Source organism: Syngnathus typhle, linkage group LG1, assembly GCF_033458585.1.
Source record: "Syngnathus typhle isolate RoL2023-S1 ecotype Sweden linkage group LG1, RoL_Styp_1.0, whole genome shotgun sequence".
Classification (NCBI taxonomy): Eukaryota; Metazoa; Chordata; class Actinopteri; order Syngnathiformes; family Syngnathidae; genus Syngnathus; species Syngnathus typhle.
In genome coordinates this window covers 8,530,120-8,547,712 of record NC_083738.1, presented here as the reverse complement: position 1 = coordinate 8,547,712, position 17,593 = coordinate 8,530,120, and the positions used below count along the sequence as shown (strand labels likewise).

Here is a 17,593-nt window from a genome sequence, read left to right as displayed (position 1 = left end):
CACTTGTTCCCACGGGAGTCATGAGCATACTGGAGCCTATCCCAGCAGTCATCGGGCAGTAGGCGGGGGATTAATACTCTGAATGAATGTGATCTGCTTTTATTTTGGCATTGTTCCCTTAATTGGCTCGTGACCGCATAGACAACCTCTCAGCTTCTCTGTGACAGTAGTGGAGAACAAAACTTTGGGTAGATGATACAAATGCAAGGGGAAAAACATGTATCATAAATAGAGATTTGATAGTATGAAGGCTTCTAAATTTGCATCGACTTAGCTTGTTGATCTAAAGACATGTCTGCAAGCAATTTGGTATCTATTTGGCAGAAAATGTGACATATGGAAATACCGGGGGTTCCTTTGAAGCAGCTTATTTACTCATTGCACTTGTGCATGTTTCGATTTGAGGCATTCCTTCTATTTTCTGCTCTCCATCCAAACTCATGAACTTGTCATCAGACAGCTCGAGAAACAAAAGCTCTTTTTCTCAGCTGGAGATGGGAGGAGCTGTCAGTCCCTTCTGCTATGTTTGATGAGAGCATTTCAAATGACACTTTGATCCTCACTGCACTGTTTGTTTTTTCCTCCATGATGAAATTCAGATCGAGAGGCATGCAACAGGGCGCATCATTAAAATGTGGCTCAAACACCAAGAGCTACCAGGCTTGTCCTGAAAAACCACTCATGACAATTTTGGGTCACATCAGCATAAAAAACACAGCGTGGTATACAGGAGTCGTGCAGATGAACAGAAATCATCTCTTCTCCCCCACAAAAATAGCGACACAAAGACGGAGTTGAAATTATTTTTTTGTGCTAGAATAAATGAATCTAATGAGGCAGATCTGTCATATTTTGGGATTAGAAAATGCATAACAGTATGCCTTACACAGAAACTACTCTAATTCGAAAACTCACGTTAAATTCAATGACTTCTTTTTCTCTGTTCATCAGGGGGAAACTATGACAACACATTTAAACGCTTTAGAAATGTTAACAAAAGTTATCAGGTTGTCTTGTGTCTCATTTATATTCAAAACGAGAAGTCGGGGGGAAAAACATCCCTCACACCAGAGATCAGCTCAGGATGAATACAACATAACACACTCGCTCTGAGACGGAACAGCCCTTTGTTAAGCTCACATGTAAGATGAGCAGACCAAATTGTGTGCATGTGTGAAAGAAGCTCTCTTTTCTTTCATATTTCCACTTTTGAAGAATTTTTACCCCATGCAGCGCTGCTTGGCTGAACTATTATCAACAGAGAGACAGCTGTCATGTTTGGGTTGGTCAAATAAAAAGACACTGTGATTAAAAAGGTATACGTATTTTGAATGCACTTCGCCCAGGGTGCCGAGCTCTTTTGTTAAGAAGGAAGCCGGCTGGGGCCTCCTGTGGAGAAAGGAGAGCTTGGCAACCTACTTCGAGCCTGTGGGGATAAGACACTCTTTTGAGTAACCAAACAAAGAAAAATGAAAGCATCGTCCATAAATAAAAACAAAGTGATATCTGAGTAAAATGTGTTAACTGATTCACATGATTCAAGGTGATTCACATTGTTGAAGAAACAGAGATTTTATACTTTCAATGTCATATCTAAGCAGTCTGAATAAATCCCCCTGTGTTATTGTTTGATTATTTCACAACAATGCCGTGTTGAAACTCGAAAACACAGGACACCACAAAAAAATAAGAACAATGAATGTCAGGTTCCTATTTTATAAATGTTAAATAAGTTAACGGTATGATTGTGTGTAATTCGGTAAAATTGTCAATGTTTCAATCTTTTCTAAATGTACCAGTAGTGTATTTGTGTGCTTAATATCACTCAAGTGGAGGAATATAGTATGAAAATTGGATGAAAATATCAATTATACATTGAAAATATATCATCGGGAAGCATATATTTCATAACCTATTTTGAATTAATGTTTATATACTAGTTAAAGGCATATATTACTACACGAAAAAAGACCCCCACCCCACCTCATCTCTTCCACTTAACTAGCCTAGGCTAGTTATTTAGATATTAATCTCCACTATTCCATGGCCGGTCGACAAAGTGCTCCACTAAAATCGAAGATTCAACCTCCCGATGGATTCTTACCCAGGCTGGTACCATAAATATAAATGCTTATGTATGTGTATAAAAATAAAAACACACAGGGTGCTTATTTTCAGCTACTAAATGTGCAAAGTTTGTCATCCTAATCGAGTGACAAAGTGCATCAATTTTGCATTTGCCTCTGGGGACATAAACCAGATATATTTGACTCAATCCACGAATGGATAATGAAGGAGGGAAGAAAAAAGAAAATCACAGTTGGGGTGGATTCCCAGGTACATTTTTCTATGCTGTTTGTCAGACTCACACACTAAAGTGTTCTCTGAGGCAATTCACTGCATAGAGACAAACTCCTTGTTGACTCCTTTGAACTAAAAGCAAAAGCGCTGCACACTTGGGGAGTATGCACACACCACATAGTACACACCACATAGTATTACTTTGTAAAATAGTTTCCCAGAGAGAGTGCATGCAAAAACTAATGTGTGATGGGCATCATGAGAAAATACACTGAACGGCAATTAAGTTCAAGTTAAATTGCAGGTTGATGGAAGATTATGTGGTAATGCTTGGTGTACCCCATTGTGTCTAAATGATGCTCCAAGGAGCCCATTGGACACAGGAAAAGTGCCTCTCTACATCATTAGGTTATTAGATTGGCCCAGGGCAGCACGTAAACAACTTCTCGCAGCTTGCATACTTACACCCCACCAGTCTTTATGGGATGACTGAGGGGAAACTACTTTGGTAGACAAAATAACTGCATGGTGGAAGCGATGCAAAGTAGATGATGGCAAGACTGACCTGCACCATTTATGGTTCAGAGAACAGCAACTACGCTGACTTAGAGAATAGATGCTGGGGGGTAACTGGGTCCCATTTTGATTATTGGCTACCGGAGCCTGCCGAGATTCCCCCTCTTGTTAAATCTTGTTTTGGGATACCGCCACTGAAAATGTCCATTCAGCACTACTGGAGACACACAAGGGCAAATTACACTCAAGGTCAGGTCGTAACAAGTTGTTGTGCTAATTACAAAAGAAATCGATCGAATATTTGAGGCTGCTAATGAGATGCTAAACATGCTAGCCACCAGTAATACGGTATTAGAATTCACTCACTTGATGCCCGTAACACGTTTGAAAAAGTCGGGCTGGGTTAGATCACCTTTCCTTTTATTGAAACTCAATATGCAATTGGAAACTGAGGGCATCCGTTGTTGAAGCTTTGAAGATGCAATACTTTTCCATTCTTGGTTGATGTATAACTTCAGTTCTTAATGGTCAGAGGGCTCCGTTGTCATATTTTGCACTTCATAATGTGGCACACGTTTTTAAAGGGAGACACTTTTGGACTGCTGGCAGGGGATAGCATTACTCAGACCTTTTTACCATGCAAAGAGTTCTTCAGTTCGTAGAAGAAACATAAAAACTCCAATATTCCTAGATTGCTCTTGGCAAAATATGACCCGAAATCATCCATGGTCTGACCTTGAGAACAGCGCACCAATCGAGGCTACAGGAGCACTGGGCTAGCTGGCCCACTTTAGCAGATATCAAACTCACCCGCTCAGATATCTATGCATGACATTATACAATTCAGGCCAATGCTGTCATCTCATGTTTATTAATTGGGGTTGCTCCTTGGATTTGGGTGTGACTGCCCTGAGGATCAGGATTGCATCCCCCAGCTGCAAAGGAGCGATGAACTGAGATGAAACTGAGCCGACAGCATTGTGGTCTGCGGATGTGCCGTTTTACACAAGTACACAAATACCGCTTGCTCCGCTGCACATCAACGTGCGATTGAACCAAAATAGGAAATAAGAGAAGAAACTAAATCATATTTTTTTACATTTAAAAGGAGATTATTTGAAATATGTACAGTTGGGATTTTCGAATACAAACATTTTTCGATTTTAAAACATCTTCAGCTTGTTACTGCAACACATATTTGAGGGGACCAAAACAATTAGATGGGTATTAACAGTCATAGACTTATTTTGCGCAAAATGGAATGTCAGAGTCCCTGAATAAGGTACTATGGTGGTGAGAGTTGTGGCATATTTCTATTATCGATTTTTTAAAGAGACAGTCAATGACTCATGAATGATTACCATATGATAATAGTCTTAATACTAGGTACAGTTCAAATCAAGTGTCTTCTGAATATTCCTGTGTTTGTGTATTCAAAGTATATTTGTTGTAACTTTCATCTCCAACTTAGCATTGGCAGACTGCTGCAGTGACATTGTTGTATCAAGTTATTTCCACTGCCACTGTGCAGTATCATGTCCTTACACGCTAACAAAATATTCATAATTCATTTATGAAATTAAATCCCCAGCATGCGAAGGTTTGACTTCTCGTTTAAAATTTTAAAGATGAGCACCACGCCCAGGTTCACAGAGTCTCGTTTTGAACCAAATTGAAAGCATCGAGCCATTACGAGCGAGGCAATCATAACACGCAGGGGAAGTTGATATGATGATCTTGCTAATGGGATTCAAAATGAAATTTGAGTCCATCGCAAATCAGAGTCAAAGCTGCAAATATTCCGCTGCACACAATTTCTATGGAAATAATGCCATCAGGATATTAGCCAGGGTTTACTAGAGTCCGAAGAGCAAACAAGGCAATGTGTATGCGAGCCGTGCACTATTGGAAAGTCCGAGCAAATTAGCTACGCCCTATTATTGATCTAAGAAACTATGTATCAGTTTACACGAGTATCTCTACTTCAACCCAAGTACAGAGTGTGGTTACAAGTAAGGTTTGGAAAAAAGCACGCGGAGCAGGTGGAGCGGCAAGGGGATGGCGATGCAGAGCTGGAGATCGGCGAGTGGCGAGAAGAAGCCTTTTGATCTGTGCTAGGAGTGAGTGTTGGAGGGGAGAAAACAGAGAACAGCAAATAGCATGCGCTCAATTCTCAAGACTGGTGAACACATGAGGAGAGAAAGACCGAGCAAGTCAAATAGATTGAATGAGACAGAGATGGAGAGAGAGGATGACACGGTCTGAGGGAGAAGAGGACGATAGAGGGAGTAGAGAGAGACAGATAAGACTAGGATGTTAAAAGGATTTCAGTGCGGGGGATGTTTTGGGAGTTCTCTGCGGCCCTTTGCTAAAGCAATTAGTATTGAGCCCCTTCTAGGAAAGTGCAGCGGTCTCTAATGTTGTTAGCTGTACAAGACCAAGTGGAGCAAACCCCACAGTCCCCATTAAACCCAATGTCTTAATTGCCGTGTGTGTGTGTGTGTGTGTGTGTGTGTGTGTGTGTGTGTGTGTGTGTGTGTGTGTGTGTGTGTGCGTGTGCGTGTGTGTGTGTGTGTGTGCGTGTGCGCGTGTGTGTGTGTGTGTGTGTGTGTGTGTGTGTGTGTGCGTGTGTGCGCGTGTGTGTGCGTGTGTGCGCGTGTGTGTGCGTGTTCACAGAAATCCCAAAATAGTAAACAAAAAGAAACAGATTGCAGATGTGTGAAATATTGAAGAATAGTATGTGAAAAGAAAAAAGAGAAAATGTGCACCTCTTTGAGACAACGATGACGAATGGTCATCATGACCTAATTTAATATTACGGGCTCAAATAACAAAAGTTGGAATCTGACCAACGCTAATAGAATGTACGGGGTGCAGCAAAACAATATCATATCGAAACTACACATGGCTGTCATACAAAATAGCAAAACCAAGAACTGAATCTGACCTGCGCAAGATAAAAACTGAAAATCACAGCAGTGCGTGCTAGAAAATGCACTAGAACTATGTAGTCAAATTAATTATTATATCAATCGTTATTATGATTTGCCTTTCGTATTGGCTTCAGTCACGTCAATCAGAAAGAATGACATCTGAGAGGCTGAAATCAGAAAGCGGCAACTTTGAGCATCTGTCCCTCCTAAGGTTTCGACCTGGTGAGAGGTTTTGATGTATGTAAACATTTTACTGGACTCTGTACTTTGCGCTATGCTTACTGTCTGCTGTACGCACACTGGCTCAGTTTTGCTCCTCTTATTTATTGGGTTATTTGTTTATTATTTATTCATCACTCATTTTATTTATTTATTATTTGTTAGTTATTATTTGTGCCTTCTTGTTTTTATTTTGTGTCGTCTACTTGTATGTTTATCGTGTACTGTGTCTCGTCACCGTGGGATGGAGGAAACAGAATTTCGGTTTCTTTGTGTGTCTGGACATATGAAGAGATTGACAATAAAGTGACTTTGAACTTGAACTTTGAACTTTACACAAAAGTCAGTCTCACAAGTTCCTTCGGCCGCATTTGCCGCAGTGTCCCTTGAGACAATTCAGACCCTGTACGCCAATTTGTTGGACTTCGTAACTCTTTATGTCGATATTTGGTAATAAATACCGTTTTTTTCCATGTATAATACGCCCCCATGTATAATACGCACCCTAGAAATGGCATGTCGATGCTGGAAAAAAGCCTGTAGCCATGTATAATACGCACCCAAATTTTGACTCTTACTTAAGTCCGTAAACGTAAAATTATTTCAGAAAAAAGATCATCTTTGGGAACAACCGGATGTTATTCTGCCGGTCAGTATCACTGTGCATGCAGTAGCAAACTCGATAGGAAAAAATATGTGAGACTCTCAACGGGATCACCAATATTTGAGTGATGTTCCAGTTATTTATCACAATTATTTATTATTATAATAATAATATATATAATATATATAATAATTATTTATTTATTATTCACAATTGTCATGGTGATCTTTCGGGTGATTTCTTAACTAGGCTGGATGTATTTTTTTTGTTGGCGTTGACTGACAACAATAATCAATATTTGTCCCATAAAAAAGCTTCTGGAGTTGAAACCATGTCTGTGTTGGATGAATTGTTATCTTAGAACTTACCTTGAAAAATGGCAGCATTTTGGATGATAATACGTTTGAGTTGAGCGCTGACAACCTGCAGGCCGGACTCCATGTTGCTGCGAGCGGCAAACTGATAGCGCTCCTCCATCTTTTTGGAACAGCAGGCTGGGCCTTTGGTTTGGCAAACCTGCAGGTCAGCACCTGGCAGGAAATCAACAGGCACATGAGGGTGTGAGTCTTGATGAGTCCAAGGAAAGAAGCCAAATTGCTGCTCTCTCTCCTTCGCAAAGCCCAAGAGCAGCTATCAGATCAAATCCTGCCCTAAAAAACTTGCGATCCTTCTTCAGCGCTTGTTACTCAATGAAAAATAAACAACTGCTAAAAATATGAGTTGTTTTGAATCTTGCGCTGTGTTGTTTTCCACAGGGACCAATTTGGTCAAGAGAAACTTCAGGACCACTCTTACTGCAGTAAGAAAAAAAAAAAAAAAAAAAGCTTTTTTTTTTTTTTTTTTTTAATCCCCACAACAAAGTTGGGAGCATTTACAACTTGCAGACAAACAAACCCAGCATGGTCTTGGATAACACGACCACTGATGAGAGTGGTGAGGATGAAATATGCAGATGCCCAAGGTTGTTTACCCATCGATTGATAACTAATTGGCCTCACAATTTCTTTTTTTTTTTTAAATCGGCTCCCAATAGAAGTATCAGCAAGAATCTTTCTCTGGATAGTAGGCAAGGAAAGACAAGGCAGCTTTATTTATACAGCACATTTCACACACAAGGCTCAATGTGCAACGTGTTCCATAACTGGATTTCATTTAATAAACGGGCACCAGAGGGAAGACAGACAGTTAAGACGGATTGAACGATCCGTTAATGGTAGCCACGCAGCGGTGTTGCAGGAGCACCGTGACAGAACTTCAATATTGTCGGATGATACCTCAAAGGACACCATTCCCAAAAGACTATTTTTAGAATACCAGCTCTGACGCTGCAATAAGAACAGGAAGGTGGTGGGCAGTTTTTCCTACATTCAGAAGTTTTTAGATTTAATAGAGACAAGTGATTCAGTATTGACAATGTATAAAAATGAACTTAGAATTATAGTGTTGTTGGTTTTTTGATTGAGCACTATAAATTCTAGCTGGCACTAAGTAGAAATATAAACATATTCCCTGGAACGAGGGTTGCTGTTCCTGCTAAACAGTGATAAAAAATTATATCAGTTCTATTAAAGGAAGTTAAAAAGAGAAAGAAAGACTAATTGACAGAATTTTCAATGTCTATTTGTCTTCTCTGTTTCTGAAAGTGCTGTGTCGAGTTCCACCCTTTGGTGCCAACATATTGACAATGCCAATCTTACTCGTGGACCTTTAAAATTGAATTAAATTGAATTTTTAAACCTTTTTAATAAGTATATTGGCTGTAATTCCTAAATGTTAATGGCCCAATTTTTGTGAAACTTGGTAAAGTAAATCTGAATGCGTGTACTCCAATGGCATCTTTTTGTTTCATCTTAATTGTGGTGAGGTATAAAGGCAAAATCATAACCATCCACGCAAACATGCATTTTCTATTTTCTTTAGTCAGATGTCTTGACTGAACTGTAAATGAGCAAAGTGTTTATCAACAGCAAAACTGCTGTAATAAAAAGAATTGTCTTTTAATGTCAGTTTTAAATAACATTGCCTTATAAAAATCTCTATTGGCCCTTTGAGCTATTGATCTTGAGAACCAGACTTGAGACGATAAACGGTAGGCAGGGACTGACAATTTAGTAAGGAGATGCAGCAGAGTGTCAGTCAAACTGATTATCGAAGAAGAGGGAGCAAAACTCTGGGGTAAAAAAAATTCACCAAGCTTTCTGATCTCAACCTACTCTCTCCTTCCTGGTGGAGGAGCGCAGACCAATCAGTGAGTAAGGGAATAAAACTGTCATATACCTTTTGCGCACATGCTGAAATGGTTAGAACCTTGACGCAATACAATGGTCTCCAATTGATAAGATCAACTTAATTTCAGGCTGCAGGGGAGATTTATTAAACTGTCAGCAACACCATGCTAATCATAGCGTATTCAGAGTAAAAATATGCTGGAATTAAACTTTCAAATCAGACAAAATAGACATGTCAAGCGCCAGATGATAAATGTGCTTTAGTAGATATATTTAGCATGAAAATAAAATACATTTTCTGATCAAAAGCACCCATTAATTTGATTCTACCTGCTCCTATTACCCCAATAAAACATTCCTATACAAGAAAAAGCTTTGCTGTGTACGCAATGTGAATATAAACAGTTGATTATATTAAAAAAAGCAATTGTTCATTGTTCTATTTTTATTGTTTAATAAAGTCATAGATTAGCAAAACTGCTCCTCAACAAAAAAAATTGTACCCAGAAAGGATAGACATAAAATATTTCATTCCCCTTGTTTATTCCTCAACAGCTGCCTGCCTGACACTTTATCCAGATAATTATCCAATGACCTCCCACTTCGGAAACATTAGAATAATGTCATATTGATTATTTGCTGTTGTGTGAGAAGACGTTTCATTTCTCCTACATCATCATCATCACACTTTTTTGAAACACCCTCCATGAACCCAATACAGTACAGTTCTTCATCACATCTAATGACCTCAAAGTATGACATTATGCTTAATACTGTATCACACATCTTCACTACTATCATCTATTGCGCATGAAACCAATTTTACCCTTCCTATTACAACTCATTGTTGAATGTGTGTTTATTTATCATTGTCTGCAGTACAGCGACACAATCTATTGAAATCCGACCCATTTTTCAGAGATGTTCTGTTTTGATTGACACTGTCAGAGGCATTGTCCATTCATTATTTTCTTTACTACTGGTAAAGAACACGGTACGAGGGAAGTGGCGATGGACTGGTTGACCTCTTGACTATTCTACCGTGCTGACTGTCAGACAAATGAATCTTTTAGCTGTCCATCGTGTTCGATGATAACGCTTGCTCCAAATTAATATTTTAACAAAGTGAACATTTTTCTCGATATGTTTTACAATTGCTGTAAAGCATCATTGAGCATCTCGAAAAGCACTATATATCAAACAATGTATTAACGTTTGGGAATGCAGTTCTCCCCTGTAAATTAGCTATAGGAGAACAATAGGAATAGCGTTTATAAAATGACACAGTGTTGTTTTAATATCTCTTTTACAGCATCTTATTTGATTGTACTCATGTTAAACCTTTCTTGAAAGTTGCATCAAAGGTGCTGCAGAGGTTTCAGTAGAGCTACCATACATAAGCAATGCAGTAGATACTGTATTTTATATTCCAGTAGGAGACATCATCCTGATAAACAATGCATAACAATTGTGGGTGTCAGGGCCATGTGGAAAAGTAAACTAAGCCACAACTGTGAAGAATCGTCCGACTACATGATGCATTGCTTCTTTGCACTATCTGCTTACTTAAAAACAGACTTTGAGATTTGTGGAGGCTCAATATTTGTACGGATGTGCTGGATCTTTCTCCCGGCGGCTGTCAGATATCTGCTGGCCCAGGTGGAAGGTGTTTGATTAAAAGTGGATGCATGGAGAAAACAGATCGCTGGAGCTGCATGTGCTCACAGATGGGAGATGAATATGAAATGTAGATAGGGCATGCAAAAAAAATGATTTTAATGCATGTCAAGCTTCTTCCACGTTATTTAAATTGTAGCCTTCTTCAGGTTTATTCCACTCTTTCCTATTTTGGTAGCATAGAGGGAAAGGAGAATGGAGAGTATGACAGTTCATTTGGAGGACATTTTGCTTACATGACACTGAAACACCTGATGATGAACATGTGCGACTGTCCTCAAAATAAAATCTCTTGTTTTACAAGCGTTGGGTCATTCACATTGGTATTTTCGTTTCGTTTTGTTAAATCGTATATGCAATAAACTTTATTCCCTATCCAGTCAAACAAGTCCTATTTATCAGAGGTTATTACTCGTGGTTTTTGTGCAGTGCATCATTATTAGTCTGAAACTTTGCGCAAACAATATTAAGCATAGGTGGAGCATTACTCCAACATTTCTATTTTTGCAGATTGAAACTAATTAAAATGCATTTTATTTACATCCGGTTTACAAGCGATGGCTTCTTCACGGACGTCCTGCTTGTGAAAGTGAAGGCACGGGGTGAAGTCGTTACCTGACACGGCGGTTTCAGGGACCCACTTGGAGCCTGGGTGCAGAGTCTGAAACACAGCGCGAACCTCCTGGCAGTTCGGAGTCTGTCCGCTAATCCCGGAGAACAACCATAGTAGGCAGGCGCACAAAAGGGCACTGGTGACTCTTAAACTAAACATGATGGGAACGCCAAACTTAAATGCGACAGTCTGTAGAATAATATGCAAGCATTAAAAGTTCGATGATCCGGTGTTTCAGCGATATTTTGATGACTCTGCGGTCTTGGGGGTCAGCATCCTTGTGCAGGAACGGGTCGTGCTCCAGCATCCACGCGAGTAAGTCCGACGACGGCGGCAAGTTGAGATCTCCTTCACCGAATCGAACACTGCTCGAGTCAGCTCAAGGCATGTGCGCGCGTTCTCGACGTGCATGCACGCGCACACACCTGAGTGCAGGTCCCTCTTTCGTGTTCGTACCAGCAGCAGTGCAGAAATTCTCACTTCCTTCAAGTGCACTTTTATTTTTTTTAAACGCCAAATGTCTTGATGTTGGTTAATTTCCGTTTCAGAAAGATGAAACTTGGCTGTAGATTATCTCGCCGACACATGGCGTCAATTACGGTGTAATCACGCCATCTAGCGTTCGATCTGCGAAAGATGCAGGGGAAAATGTCGCTTTCTACTATGGAAAACTCCTTTTAGGGTTATTCCAGGAAATCAAATTTCATTCCAGTTTTCTTTCAACAGTTTGTGTTAAATTAAATACAGGACTACCTCATCTTATTACGTGTAGCCTTTTGTAACCTAATGAGGGCCAGCAGTAAAGACAATAATGAATAGAGAATACTTGTAACAATGTCAATCAAATCGTCCCTGCATTTTATTGTTTTTAGGAACTTTTAACAAACCAATTTTAAAATTAGAAGTCATGGAAGACAATCAAGATTATGTTACCAGAAATTTGAACACTAGAATTTTTGGTGGGGGGCTGGAGAAGTGTAAAAAAGGAAATACGTTTTTAAATTTTTTTTACCAAAATCAGAAATAAATCAGATAGGTTATATAAAATGACATATAAGCCATCTTTATCCATTCCTCCGTTTTAAATCATGTTACATCAATAATCTTCAAACTCGCGTGCGTGTTTTAACATCAACAGGAATAGTACATTCTGTGAAAGTCTATTTAGGCAAAGAGAGAACATGCACACAATAGAATTTCATTTATTGTACATAGCCCATTTCCCAACAGCTGCAGCAAAAACACTTTACATAGGACAACATATAATGATAAGACACAGACAGTGAAACCAGTAAATGGAAAAGGGGAGTTAGAGCCTGTATGTATTTGAACTGTGAACATTCTGCAATATTACCCATCTCTTCAAATAAATATTGCTGCAGCCTTATAAACATAGACATGATTTAATCATCTTGCGGATTACAGATGGATACTGTGCAATTCCTTTCAATTACTACGGTGTTGGAATTGCGAGGTCATCCACCCGAAAACCACCAGACAAAAGCGGCAGTGTTAAAAGTCTCAGTGCAACAGAGAGAATCAAATAGTTTGTCCTTGCCATTGTGAACAATATTTAGAACTATAAAGGCCTGGGGACATCTTTAGTGGGTTTTGTGTGACAAACAGAGAGCTTTGCATGGATTTGCACAGCAGGAAGCGACAGAAGCTGGAAGCAAACCAACAAAACTCGCCGTCAGCCCATAAATCAACTCGTCCATAACTGTATGACGATGTACGGTGGAAGGCCAAGTGACTGGCAACACCTGAAGTGCACAAACTGCAGTAGGTAAAGTAAACACTACCTGCACTGTGAGCACTTTGGAACAGCCAAGTCAATGACTGGAGTTATGCACAGCAATTATTACAAATAAACGTTTGTTTCTCATCTAAAGTGGAACCTCTTGAGTCAATTTTATAAGGCCTTGAGGTCATAAATTACGTCACCAAAATTGTTGAAGGGGCGGGGGTAAATTGATGTCATGCATAAAGTCATGTGATGTTCATCACTAAACCTCAATTAGCAAGCACTAAAAGGATTAACTGAGATCTGAGACAAATAAAAAGCCAGCATCCTAAGATACACCCCCAGATATTCACAAATCAGTGTTTTGTTTAATTTACTGTTTGTACTTTAACACTTAAGAACATTACAAACATTACTTTTTTTGTTCTTCATTTCAGTGGTTAACTTGTCATTTATTAGTGTGACCTATTCAAATAAATTGGACAGTCAAGTTTTTAACTGACATAGTATTTTCAAATGTTGTGGTGTCCTTTAATTGCTTGTGAAGGTTCCACTGTAACTGTGTATGTAATATATTCTGATATCTGATTATGTGTGGACCTCTGAATGCCCGAATTAAGACCTCAAAGTACGATTTGCTTGCTGTTACAATCACATGAACACTTTCTTTTCAAGTGTTTAACAGCATGCTATTAATGGTTTTGCAGTTATTCAACCAATGTTAACGGTGTCAAAATGAGGTCATCCCTCCCGTGCGTTGCTTGCAAAGAACGCCGCAGAAAGTGAGCTTGTCAAACCTCTCCAGCCAGAAGGAGCAACTAGGGCAGTAGATAATCAAGTGTTTCACTATACTACACTAGATGCACCTTAGCTGGAGGGCCTTGGGGTCAAGCGAATCATCGGAGGTGTGGCCAGAAGAGATTGTCGCAGACATGTCCAATCAACCTGAAAAGGAAATAATAAAAACAGGTGATTGCATCACATAAAGATAGAAACCAAAACGTCCTATAGGAATCATTGTTAGGGAATAAAAGCCATCAAGCTATTGTTTTTGTTCTAAAAAAAAAATACAACTTGTAATACTGCACTCATTTCTCAGTTTTGTAATGACCTAAAACCAAAAGTGTGTTTCTGCACGATCACCATTTTGGTTTGATGTTTCATTTTGTGGTGACTGGTCTATGACCCATGCACAGTCACTGTTCTGTGCTAAAGGCTGCACACTATCTGAGTCTTGTCCACACAAACATTCTCATCCAAGGTCTTGCCATAGCTCTGCTCTGGAGTGAAAAATGGCACGGGCTTCTTTTAAAATACTTAAGCGGGCTTCCAAGGAAGCCCACGTGCAAATTAGGGAGCTTAATTTGTCCAAAACAACCACTTCCTCTGTGGACAGGGGTCACGACCTTTTTCCGGGTTGTCCTGGTGGTGTCCATGTTTTACAAGGAACTCATTCTTGTCCACTGAGGTATGAAATGCTTAGGAACTAATTTCTTCGAGCTGGTGAAGCTTAGTTTTATTTCCAGTTTATCCTAGAGATGTTGATAGTCATTAGATCATTTGTGTGTGCAGATGTGATGTCCTTTTGTTTGTCATGCTCTGTGCGTCTTGCTACTCTTTGGTTACATCTGGTGTGGCTATGAAGTCACATTGTAACATCACCTGAGGCACATGGTGTGTAACAGTAACATTTACTTTATTTTAATGTCTTTAATTTCTTGTTGTATGCATTTCACAGGTTAATTCTCATAATATGCAGTATGTAATATGTTCAGAACTAGAATTAGGACCATTTCATGGCTGAAACAGTCTGGTTCACCGTGCAAATGAATCTAAAAATATTTCACTGGCCATAAAGGTACTTATTATTCAAAATAATAAATTAAATAATTAAATTTCAGTTGACTGGCTAATTCCTGATCCCACAAATCAGTGCAGTTCCAAAGCTCGGACATTAAATATAGTTTATTTAATTTACCGAATAAATACCTTGAATGCAGAATATTACTATTTGGTTGTCTAAAACTGTGTATAAGGAAAATTATTCACAGCATTTCTTTCTTTTCCACATTTAATGTTACAACCTCATCCCAAAATGGAAGTTAAATACTCAATATTCCACACATGACATTCATTAATATTGGAAAAAGGAGCTGCTTTTTTTTTTGTTTCGTTTTTTCAAATTTGATTTAAAAAGAAAACAAGAGACATCACACATACACAAATATTCACAAATTTGTCTATTTTGCAATGTGTCACTGTTTAATGTGACCGTTAATTTTGTATTATCCATCCATCCATCCATTTTCTGTACCGCTTTATCCCCACGGGGGTCGCGGGCTTGCCAGGGCCTATCCCAGCTGTCATCGGGCAGTAGGCGGGGGACACTCTGAACTGGTTGCCAGCCAATCGCAAGGCACACTGAGACGAACAACCATCCAATTTGGAGCGCTCAATCGGCCCATGTTTTTGGGGATGTGGGAGGAAACCGGAGTGCCCGGAGTAAACCCACGCGGACACGGGGAGAACATGCAAACTCCACACAGGGAGGGTGCGGGTGGAATCAAACCCGCACCCTCCTTACTGTGAGGCGGACGTGCTAGCCAGTGCGCCACCGAGCCGCCCTAATTTTGGATTATTATTAATTTAACTCAATAATTGTAAATGAGTTGGCCAAAAGGACCGCGTCAACAGAGACGGGAAAGAGATCATGTGTCCTCCTTTTACAAAGTGGCGCCAACTGCACCTCGTGATCAGCGCAGCGACGCTCAATTAATAAAATAAGTCCAAGTGACGCTCCCGTCCGAGTTTATTCAAGGATAGAACCAGCCAACACGTCATTTCTAACAAGATAAAGCATTTCTTTTCCCACAACAAACATTCCGAACTTAATATACAAGGACTTCCACACATGCTTCACACCAATAAAGTTTTGTAATATATATATATATATATATTTTTAAACATGAATCTAATCGCATGCCTTTAATGACGAGGTGGCTGTAGAACAGGGGTGGGCAAACTACGGCCCGCGGGCCACATCCGGCCCACGGGACCGTTTAATCCGGCCCGCCGACCCTGAACAAATTGTATTATTAAACTTTTTTTTTTTTGGTCATTTTGCCTGCAATGACTGCGTTTCCCCAGTAGATGGCGAAGCGCTCGCCTGCGCATTTACTACCGGAAGCCGTGTCAGAAAGCTTGGTGCACACTCACAAGTGCGTGTACGTACTCAGTAGTACGGACATGGCGCACTCTCGCTCTATTCGTATCAGTCCCGAATTTAGATCGTGGGCTGTGACATCTGCATTCTTGTAATTCGCGCGCTGAGCTTTCAGATGCAGTTTTGCGCTAAAGCCGCCCACAAACCTTCCCCTGGAATCCTTCCATTAAAATGAGTCGCCCAAGGAAAAGCAGTGCCGAGCGTTTAAAAGAGAGTGGCCAATTTGGCTCGACGTACGCGACGTGACGTTCAGCCACATCAACATCAACCCATCACAGATCGAGGTAAACGGACCAACACCTCGGATCTCTCCTAAGAATTGCCACAACAAATTTTACTCCAGACTATGACGCACTAGCAAAAAAGGGAGACCAACAACACTGTTCCCACTGAAAATGAACGGGAGGCTCTCAAGTTTATTGTAAAAAAATGCATTTTGAGTATGATTTGTACACATAGCAGGGATTGAAACTAGCGACCATTCTCATTTTCAAACAATGCAGGATGCTCAAGGACATTGATGCACCACCTATTTGCGACTAATCTTAACCTGTAAAGTTCTTAAGGCTTACTTAAAGGAAGTGTTTCCCGTTTCTTCACCTCTGTTGCCAGGTAATTAATTGTGAGTTAAAACTCTGCTCTGATTTTCAGATACCCCTCACCGTGTTGCTGTTTTGATTACTTTATTTGGATGTATGCTTTCACCGATTCTTCAAGATGATATATTTGGTCAGAATGTTTGCCGTTTGATGTGATCTCATAAGATAAACATCTTTCATTAATCTGACCTGCAGGCACTGACGTGATGGAGACTGTTATTCATAATAACAGTGTCGTATTTTATGAGAATCAGCAGTTTTTTAGTGAATTATTATTAAAAACATTTTAATGCTGTTAATAAATGCATTTGTTTTCAAAAAACTTGTTTGGAATATCCATGCTTTACTACCTACTAAAGGCCAAAATCTTTTATGCAATGACCTTTACAGGTCGCTTATATGACTTCACACAAAGCCTACGTCCATCTGCTCCTGGTTCGGCCCTCCGGTCCAAATTTAGAACCCAGTCCGGCCCGCGAGTCAAAAAGTTTGCCCACCCCTGCTGTAGAACGTCCGGTGAAAGACAACATGGCTTCAATGAATGGGACACGCGTTAGAAAGAAAGAGCAAACCTACCTTGAGTTGGTTGCACCGAGGGTGGAAAAGAAGGAAGGCAAGCCTGGTCATCCTTTGCCACAGATGTTGCATCCTGCACGGCTCTTTTTGGCACTAACAAAACGTTTTGTCATGCATGAAATCGTGAGAGCATCTTACAGTGGTTTTTCCTGTTTGTGGGGGTGGGGTGGACGCGTCGGGGACGCAATCTTCGAGGGTGTAAATCCCCACCGAAAGACTACTTCAAAACAAACTATGGTATTAAAGAGCATTTCTAAACAAGTATCCAACAGCAGGGCGAATTTGTTTTTTTTTCCGCCAATGTGGCTGCATTGTGTGCCGGGTAAAGCAGCAGCCCAGGAGAGGCTTGTGACCTCTAAC

The 17,593-nt window shown here is 40.0% G+C and overlaps 1 protein-coding gene across 1 annotated transcript in view; it reads right to left on the bottom strand.

The window, feature by feature from the left end:
* Nucleotides 1–11,574, bottom strand: part of gpc3 (glypican 3) — a 110,338-nt gene extending 98,764 nt beyond the window's left edge. Inside the window, exons 1-2 of the mRNA XM_061287653.1 lie at nucleotides 11,094–11,574; nucleotides 6,942–7,103 (exon numbers count right to left, since the gene is read on the bottom strand). Coding sequence (XP_061143637.1) covers nucleotides 6,942–7,103; nucleotides 11,094–11,250 — 319 coding nt within the window. The 5' untranslated portion in view covers nucleotides 11,251–11,574. The remainder of the gene's footprint in view (nucleotides 1–6,941; nucleotides 7,104–11,093) is intronic.
* Between the last annotated feature and the right edge of the window lie 6,019 nt (nucleotides 11,575–17,593).